The following is a 10,263-nucleotide window of genomic DNA, read 5'->3' as shown; positions in this document are numbered from 1 at the left end:
AGTTCTTTCTTTATCTTCAGTCTCTTTCACGTTCTTGTAATATTCTAAGATTGGTAATTATTGCTTCGCTACGCTATGAAGCTAGTGCGCCTCACTAAATAATGTATTTTTCCAAAAAGTAAAAATGACAACACTTCATCAGGTGAACAGTCGGTGCAAGTAGGAAAAGCACATATACACACTGTCAGTCAGCGTGGAGCTCTCAGATCAAACTGAAACCGAGACCAGGAAATTCAGATTTTATGTCCAGAGGTGAGCTGCGACGTTTTCATCGCAGCACTACTGTGTCACACACACCAGGACGCAAAAGACATAGGCAAAGACATACATGGACTGAGTCACCCAGGCGACAGTTTTGAGGCCCAGCAACCCCCCCTCCCCCTCCACCCACCCACCCACCCATCCAACCACACACACACACACACACACACACACACACACACACACACACACACACACACACACACACACACACACACACACATATGTGTGCGCTTCATGTCACACTGCCGTGTGTCTCGAATTCTCGTTCTCATTCTTGGGAGACGACGGAGCCTTCCGGCTGAACTGGCTGAAGCTGGCGGCCCTGCACCTCGTCTTCGTCCCTCCTCCACTTCCTCCTCCGTCTCCGGCCGTGGGGCCCGGGGGTAGAGTGCTGTAGCGGCCCGGGATGTGGTGGGCCTGGTCCGGTCGGGGTCCGCGGCTGCTCGGGTGGAGGGTTGCGTCCTTGGCGAAGAGGCTCTGGATGAGTTGGAACTTCTCCTTCTCTTCCTGTAAAAAGACGTCGACCAGGAGCTTCTTCTCCCGCTTGAGCTGCTCCACGATGGTTTTGGGAACGTCGGGGATCACCCAGGCGACCATGAGGCTGAGGAACATCACCAGGTTCTGGAAGATGGAGAGGAGAGGAGAGGAGAGGAGAGGAGAGGAGAGGAGAGGAGAGGAGAGGAGAGGAGAGGAGAGGAGAGGATTGAGATATGTGGAGAAAAATAAAGAAAGATGGAGAAGAAAAGTGACAGGTGGTGTACCGCATATCAACCATCTCAGTGGAAAAACTCTCCGCTATTATAAAGTCAAAAAATATAAATTGGCTGTGCAACATTAAAAAGTTATTATAAATGGTTTGTTTCACTGATATTATTAATATTTTTCTGCAGTTTGGTGGTAGCTTTGTGAATATATGGGTCTGGCCTCCCTCCACAGAGAAACGTTTGCAGACGCTCCTAATTTTAACCATTCAGCTCACGCCAAAACCAGCCGACACTCTGCTACCGCTGCAATTACCCACCGTGTCCATCAAAGTTATTTTCCCTTTTTCCTCTTGAGCTGTGAGGAGCGTTTTTTTTCTGGGACTCTTAGGGAGATTAACGGACATTTATTTATAATGAATATCAAAGGTAGTGGTATTCGTGGAAAATATAAGACAAAACTATTTAAAAAATGCACGTATCATGTGTATGTATTCAGATTTGACTGAGTTATGACTCAGACAAGGAGTATGACTATCTGGGACCCTCCACTGGCCTCCACTTACTGTGTATCACCAGAACAGTGATAAAAAAAAAAAAACTACAACTAATTATCCCTGATTTCAGAACACCAACGTGCACCTGTCCCATCCAACGTGTGAAAAACGCTGTGATCTGGAAACGTGCATATTTCAGTAATGACGCTTCACTGTCAGAGGACATTTGGTGGACATCTGTTAGAGAGGGCTGAAGCATCTGGTAATAGTCCTGATCATAATGAGAGTAGAGCGTGATCCACACAGTTTGGAATGACTGGCCACCCACACACACACACACACACACACACACACACACACACACACACACACACACACACACTTGTAATTAGACAAACCAATTCCATGCAACTCCAAAGCAGGTAAAAAGTGGGTGACAGATGATAAGACCCCAGAAACATTAGCTGAGTGACATTATCTTCAGTTTATGAAGGACAAACACAACGAACTCCTACCTGGAACAGAATGACGAAAGCCAGTCTGGCAGCGAGGACACACCAGTAGTGTTTGGAGAACTGGTACGCATCTGCAGCCCAGGGGGGCTCCCTGTAGTCTTTATACCTAGAACAAATCACACATGGATGCAGTGTGGAGGCTTAAAATGGATTCACTGTAATTTCCTACAGAGAGAAAAAAAATAACTAAATTGTTTTTTTTAACCAAATGGGGAATCACTTTGAAACAAGTGCGACCTATTGTCATAAATAGAATATAATACTTATAATGATGTTTTCTTTAGTGTATAATCATCTGAAACTAAGAATTGTTGTATTTTCACTAGTTTACAATAAGACGGGAGCAGCTCCTCTTCCACATAAGCCGCCATGTTGCTGCGCCTTGTTTCTTTCATGTTTTAATGTTAACTGAAAGGCCACTGTAGAGTCTCCTACATGCTTAGAGATGTAGGGTTAATCAGCTGGTTGGAATTGACAACCTCACCACCAGATGCCATTAAATCCTACACACCGCTCCACCCACACTGTTTGATTGACAGGTGATCGCTGGGAAAGCCAGTGTAGAGTTTGAGAATCCGACACCGACAAACTTCCCTCCTGCGGCATCGTTTTCATCCTGTGATCTGATTTATCTTCAGCTGGCTGAGACTGAGCTGCAACAACAGATACTCCTCCTCCACTCAGACGGGGAACCGACTCAAAGTGCAGTAAACTGTATTAGGATTCCTTTCCTTTGTTTTCTTTGTAGTAAAGTGTTGGGAAAACTCAAACCACATGTTGCACAAACGGCCGACAGGAGAGGGGCGAGAGAGAGAAGAAGAGAAGAAGAAAGGAGACAGGAAGGAGAGACAGAAGGAATAATGAGAGAAAAGATAGTCAGTGACAGAGAAGATGTGTTTTGTTTATGGCTGGCCAGTCAGATAAAATACAACTGCACACAAATTTATTTGACTGGGCAGGTTGAGGATGTGGTTTCTTCCGGCGCACGCACACACACACACACACACACACACACACACACACACACACACACACACACACACACACACACACACACACACACACACACAGACAGAGCGTGTTTCCATCACTTCAGAGGACATTAGAATCCAAAATGTGACTGTAAACTGTGTTTATTTTTGCACACCATGAGTAACACAAGCACACACACAGCATTAAACAGCTGTATGTGTGTTTTGGTGATGAGAGAAATGTGACGTCTACGTTTTGCTAAAGGCTCGAGGGACTGAACAATCTGAAACACGTAAATAAAAACAGATTTTCGAGCAACAATCTGGGTCAGTGTGACTGAAACTAAAACGTACCCTGTATATCGTTGAGTGGCTTTCTTCGAGTCATGAACGATTCTTGTGTTGCTGCATTACTACGTGCACGGGCTGCTGGTTTGGTGCAGATGTCGCATAAGCAGAGTGTAAGAGACCGGATAAGAAAATGAAAATGTGTAGCAGTAATGTAACTTGTGTCTGACAAATCAGGCCCAGAGCTGCTTCTGCTGAGTCTGTTGGCTGCAACGCAGAGAAATGAAGTCGAGCTGCAACTGGTCTGTTGGAGACTCAGCTGCATTAAGAAAACTATGGACTTTACTGGAGAAACTTCGGCCTAAAAACTGCAATGTTGTGAAAAGTTTAGTGGTATTTTCTGACAATGTCTCTCTAAAAAAAACCTGTATCATTTTTTAAAAAGAAGGTTTCCACCGTTACATACAGACACTGATAGTTGTGTATTTGTGTGTTCAGGAGTTCCTGGAACAAAGCCAAGTGGATGGAGAAACCAATCTGTTTGCTGTTGGATGCAATCACTCCTGCAGAACACAAAGACCCCCTTTATGTAAGGATTTATTTATAATACAGCCACTCGGATGTGGTCAGTCATTCATATATGGAAACATGAAAGAACAGAGCAAGACTCTGTCACAATAAACTCTTGAGGAAAACAACGAGCTCAGGTGACATAAGCGTGGGAAGAGTTTCTTTATCAGAAAAGCAACAACTGTACAACTATAACACTGTGAACACACATCTGAGGAGCAACAAACATGATCCATGCATTATCTTTTTTCTTCTTCTTGGTACTATGGTCTTTCTAAAAAGGGAGATAAGAAGATTAACGTAAACTACAGCCTATTTTTTTGTCTATCCTCTACTCGTTGCATACAATCGGACTTTTCAACTATCAGTTTTCGAAATACAAAACAACTACCATGGTTTGAATTACGAGGGAGCGAAGGGAAGCTTGACTCCCCTGAATGCTGACATTGAGACATTCAGGAAATCATGGAAGCTAGGTGCTGCGACACGTGTATTAAAAGCAAAGACTGTATATAAAAGTGGATGTAGCTTGCGAGTCTGAATATCAGGAAGTGCCTTAAACTGCATTACCGGGTGCCACTAGAGGTCGGCTCTAAAAAACCTCCGGCTCCATAGACTCCCATTCAACTGGTCTCATAAAATGAGTTAAATTAATAACATTTGTCCACGAGTTATCTCGGTGTAGTTAGCCAAAGTCAGTTCCTTCTTATTCGTTTTCTGTCCGTTCATCTGACAATAATCCTGTCATTATTAGAAAATAAGATTCAAAAAGTTGTGCTTTTGGGAACGTTTCTGTTTGATTGACAGGCCTGTGGTGTAGTCAGGTTACAGCTATCAGAGGGCGGGACCTAGTATCGCCAGGTTTCCACTCAGATCGAGTCAGATCCACCACTCCCCCATTTGGCTTTATGTTACAGTCCTTTTGGGCTCTGTTTTCACAACAGCTATTGTATAAGAGATGGCCTTCCCCTATGGGATGTAAAGTACAACATACAGCATTCCTTTTTAAGGCTGCAATTGGGAGACAGTCCTTCTCATTGTTAAGAGAACATCTTAAGGCAGAAAATGCATCTTCTCAGACCGCTGAATGTACAGAACAGATTGTTATTTCGAGACAAAGATCTGCATTATGTGGAGCCACATAGACAGAGCAGTCATCCAGCCAGTTCTGGACACGAAGAGGGACATCGGACATAAAGATCGACATCAGACAGTCGAATGATGTCAAATAATAAACATATTTATTCCTTTTCTAAACACATTGTCCCAAAAGACAAAAGGAAATGTGATGAAAAGTCAATCTATCAAGACTGATCTGTATAAAACAAGAAGCTCGACCAAGATGCAGTAAAATAACTACTTGCTGGATCACACTGTTACGCTTTTTTAAATGAATTACATTTTCCATGGACCTCTTTATGGTAAATAATGAGGAATTTAGATAGTTTACTCTACAGCCAAATGTAAAAGGTGCTGCTTGTTTGTTTTGCTACCATTTTTAAAATGCATTTTATCTTCAGCAGTATACTGCTATGCAAACATAAGGGTTAATGATGTGGGTTTTATCGTGTCTTGGAGCAGGGACTTCCCTCAGTTTTGCTGCCACTGTAACGACCAGAGTAGACTTTAGGAAATCCCTGCACTCCCTTTAAAAAATAGTCCAGCGTGGGACTTAATTGACATTTCTTTAAGGTTCTTCTTTTACATCAAAATCAGACTTTGACATGCTGTCCAAATGTGTGATTTTCATTTCTCAATCAGAGGTCCACCTCTTACTGATCATGACTGTCAAACCATCATACAAACCAAAACAAGACCTTTCCATCAGCTGGAGGTGGTAACATGAAGTTTAATTTTGATTTAGATGTCAGTGCTTTGCTTAAAACTGAAAACCACAGACAAAATAACAAACTGTAAGAGGAATGCTGGAAACTTCAGTCACATGCGAAAGTTTAACATGTCTCATCAATGTGACGGCACAGATCAAAGTTTAACTGACACGACATGATACGTCTTTCACATGCACACACACTCTGTTATGAAAAAAACTCCTCTGAGGCCCCAATAGATGAAATGGCCTGAATGAGCTGTCTCACTAAGCACTTGACTAACATTATAGAAATAACAGAGAGGGAGGGCAAAGTGTGTGTGTGTGTGTGTGTGTGTGTGTGTGTGTGTGTGTGTGTGTGTGTGTGTGTGTGTGTGTGTGTGTGTGTGTGTGTGTGTGTGTGCTATCATGGTCTTATGATGTCTAATTCCATCTCCTTATACAGTCATGAGTGAGGAATGTTGCCTGTGATAGTCAGCGCTACTCTTCCTCGCTTTTGTTCTTTCTTTGATCTGTTCATCTTTCCGTCACTCGCTCGCCAATATTTTACAGCGTTTTCTTGTAGGTTTCCAATGAGAACTAAATTGTCCTGTCTTGATGCAGTCACTTAAACTCAACATGTCTGGGTGGACTCATATATAACACACTTGTGAAAGAAAATTAGTCTCCCTCAGTATCTCTTCCTGTGTGTCTGTGTGCGTTTTCTAGACGCTCCATGTTTGGTTATAATAGTGGAGCTCGGCATCAACTGGAGCATCTAACTCAATATTCCTTCATAAGACCACTCAATGAGATTATGGGTAGTATGTGAGAGACTTGAGACTTGTGTGTGTGCCTGAGAGTTCCTGCAGCCAATAACAGAGCCTCCTGGGACCCACGAATACATTTATAGACAAACAAGGGTCAGACCATTCCCAGCCTAAAAACACACACACACACACACACACACACACACACACACACACACACACACACACACACACACACACACACACACACACACACTAAACTCTAATCACAGAATGTGGTTGCTGTCAGGTATCACTCTCCATTTTGTGTATGCATGAACAGGTTGTTTACTGTGATACCAAACCACTTTCATCCTTGTGTAGTTCATCTTGGATAGTAAGAACAAGTCGAGACAATGAACAGGGCTATACATAGAATAAAAAGCCTTTAACCATATATACTGTCTATACTGCTTGGAATTGAGATAAAGTTAAGCATTTTTACAGAGATTGTTATGGCTGTATTGATTTAAAAACCCAATAATGCGGTGGTAACAAAAACATAAACACCACACTAGATATTTTGAATATACACATACTGTAGATTTATCACAGATTCACATGTTCTTCCACCTTGGCAGCTCAGTTGAACAAAGTTTGTGAAGGATATTTTGCTCTTACCATAACAAAACCCACAGCTTTTATTCATGACCTATATAATGTACACAACTGATCGCACTTTTACTAAACTTTATGTTTAGTAAAAGTTATGTTGTGTCTCAGTGATCCATTCTGGAAAGTGACTGTTCTTATCTTTAATCATGCAGGTGGCTGTGCTCTGATGTGTTTCATTGGCTGCAGACTCTTAGTTTTGTTTAAAAAAAAAAAACCTCTACGAATGAGGCTTCCAACATAATGTTAGTGAGGGGTACCACTGTATGTGATTCATTCAATCAATTAGGTTTGTGCAAAATTTTATGACTCACTTCACCCTCATATGGTTTCTATAAATGAAGGGTAAAGATCCTCAAAACTAAAGGGACATATTAATAACTGAACTCTCGATACATCCTCAAAATTCATGTGTGATGACATGTTTTGTGCTGCTTTGTTCCAATCTCTGTCATATTTTTATATTCCCTGGACTTAGCGTATGTCTGAACTGACCACGCAAAATGAAGAATAGACGTTTTCCGTTGATGCACTGAGAAGAAACATCCTATTGGAAATTACGCCATAACCCATCACATCACTCCTTGGCCCTCACTTGACTTCCTGGTGATAAAAGTGAGCATAGCCAACTTCCCGTCAGCTCGGGGATTAAAAGCACTGATTTGATACGGAGTAGGTAAATGATCTCATGAATTCTATCCTGGAAGAGATAAGGATTTACAACATACAAAGCCTCTTTGTCACAAGAGTTTGCTATAAACTCATCCTGTTTCTCATTTTATTTAAATCTTTGTTGATGTCTTAGATGTTTTCTTTGGTTTCTGTAAATCAAGTTTTCGAGGCAAATATAATTTGATTCAAAACCAACTGATGTCACTATGTCAGATGAGATAAAAACATATTCTAGTAGGGAAATTCTGTTTTCCCTTGTCCCCTTTAACATGGAGGTCAAAGTTCATTCATATGACCGCAAGAGTTGGTCAAGATGAAAGGATTCAACAGGAAGTCAGAACAGAATCACCTTTGATAAACCGGCGATTCAGGTTTTTTTTCTCCATTTGAATTTTATGTAATACAATAATGGCCTATACCACATAGTTTTCCAAAGGTGAAACGTATGACTGATATGAATTTACACAGAACAAGCAGCTTGCATCTCGACTTTAATGGAAAACATTATTTTCTGAAAATAGTCTTAAACTATTTGCCGGCATTGGTAACCATTTTAAATTCGGACCTCCAAGCAGAATTTACCCACATTTTTATTTAGCACACATTACTGAGGATACAGTAGAGAAAACATGCCTTCAGAGATGTACAGTGATGCTCTGTCCACTGATGCAGAAACTATCTTCAACTTCCTCACACTGCTGTTTTTAAATTTGATTAAAGATTTAAAACCTTGGTGGTTGGCTTCTGTCACACCATCTGTCTATTTATCATCCTTCTGACTCCCCTTCCTTCCTTTCCTCTCTCATTTCTTTATCTTTCCATCCTACCACATCCTCAACTGTTATCTAACTTGCCTTCATTCCTTTGCATTCTTATGTAATCATCTTTTTGATGACATCTTCCCTTATATCTCCAGCCTCCGTCTGACACCGTCATTCCTCAATCTATCTACCCTTGACCACTTTTCTTCACCCTCACATATACTCATTCATACAACTGGAGTCCTAAAATTAACTGGGTCAGAAAGACAGAAAGAAAAAGAAAGACAAGAACTGTCTGCATCGTCTGATATACAATATAGAGCTGAATCATTTGCCCAGAGGGACTGCCCACGACGTCAGCAGCGAATACAGTGCCTAAATAGTCTGTACATGCACTACACACGACCACATACTGCAGACACGCAAACGCCTCTTGGCATATCTTTCCAGCCAATTTCACGCCTCTAAGTGTTGAAGGCGTACAGTATCTAGTCATGTTTCCGATGTGACATATTACACTACGCTGACACAAAGACTGTATTCTTGTAATTCTCTGCTGTCTTATGTAACAGCAGGTCAGCTTCAGCTCTGTGGGCGCTGGCATCCATGACCTTTACTTCTACAGTGCTTTATATTGATTTTATGAAAGAGATGCTTGGCGCCAGCATGAGTGAAAATGCAGAGAAGACACAATTGTGCTCTGTTTATGAAAGCTAATCGCATGGCGGATCATTGGCGTTGTGAGAATATCTCTCTGATCTGCTCATGTTATCTGCAGATTCAAAGTGATTTATTACTGTTTGAATGAGGGCGTCTTGTCAATCTTGACGATGTAAAACTGTTATAGAGGCCACTTCTGTTTAATTCTTACATTCCATAAAAGCTTAATATTATATAGGTTGGTCGTTGTATTGGGGACCAACTTGGCTGCCAAACGTTTTCTGCTGTTTCACTTCCAAACTTCGGTATCAAACAGCATTCGGCAGTTCAAGAATTAATGGTTCACACCTTCTTCTTCTGCCTCAAGTCAAGAGAACCAGAAAGAAATGAGCAACTCCAGCCCACCTCAGAATTGTGCTGTTTATTCTCTGGATGTAGAAAAATGTTTTTAAGGCTAGGTTTAAAGGGTCTAGTTTTAAAGTATTAACACTTTATCACCTCCCATCCTTATGTCCGAGCAAGTGCAGAATGAGTGAAATCCAAGTCCAACAAATAAATCCTCTAGACCCCACTTTGTTTCTCTTTAGAGCACCTTGCTCAAGTGATTTATGCAGATGATATCTTACTATATATATATATATATCAATCGCTGATAGCTCAATTACTCCTCCACTGGCTTTATCTGAACATTTGGTGCCTTGTCAGAGTTCAAAACAATACCTGTAGATCTGAAGCCTTGGCTGCTATTTTTAACTTAAATTTTGCAATCACAAAAACATAATCTCTGGGATTGCTTCATGGCAGACAATGAAAAGATTGAGTCGTCCTTTAAGTGTAAAGCTTTCAGAGTTTCTGCTGACAGCAATGGACTGTGATTGTTTCACATAGTTTTCAGAGTGAATATCAGAAAGTGCAAATGTTATCCAGTGCAATAAAAATACATTTTTTTATTAACATAAATAATGGTTCAAATATTAACTCAGTTGTAGATGGACATCAGCCCCATGAACCAGAGAAGAAAAAGAGACATTTGTCAGTCAGATCAGTTGTAATGGTAGTTAATCATCGTTAATACAAACTACTGTACTGTAGTTGTTAAGGTCAAAGCTGTAAGCTATGACAAGACAGAGTAATGC

The 10,263-nt window shown here is 41.1% G+C and overlaps 1 protein-coding gene across 1 annotated transcript in view; it reads right to left on the bottom strand.

Annotated features, from left to right (window-relative positions):
• Window positions 1–409: 409 nt before the first annotated feature.
• Window positions 410–10,263, bottom strand: part of ano2b (anoctamin 2b) — a 61,456-nt gene continuing 51,602 nt past the window's right edge. Inside the window, exons 23-24 of the mRNA XM_069156552.1 lie at window positions 1,978–2,083; window positions 410–885 (exon numbers count right to left, since the gene is read on the bottom strand). Coding sequence (XP_069012653.1) covers window positions 502–885; window positions 1,978–2,083 — 490 coding nt within the window. The 3' untranslated portion in view covers window positions 410–501. The remainder of the gene's footprint in view (window positions 886–1,977; window positions 2,084–10,263) is intronic.

This window comes from Embiotoca jacksoni, unplaced genomic scaffold (genome assembly GCF_022577435.1).
Source record: "Embiotoca jacksoni isolate LCO1_2020_lvr unplaced genomic scaffold, fEmbJac1.0.p SCAF_21, whole genome shotgun sequence".
In the NCBI taxonomy this organism is placed as follows: domain Eukaryota; kingdom Metazoa; phylum Chordata; class Actinopteri; family Embiotocidae; genus Embiotoca; species Embiotoca jacksoni.
The sequence above is the reverse complement of the archived record's forward strand: the minus strand, read 5'-3'. Positions and strand labels throughout refer to the sequence as shown.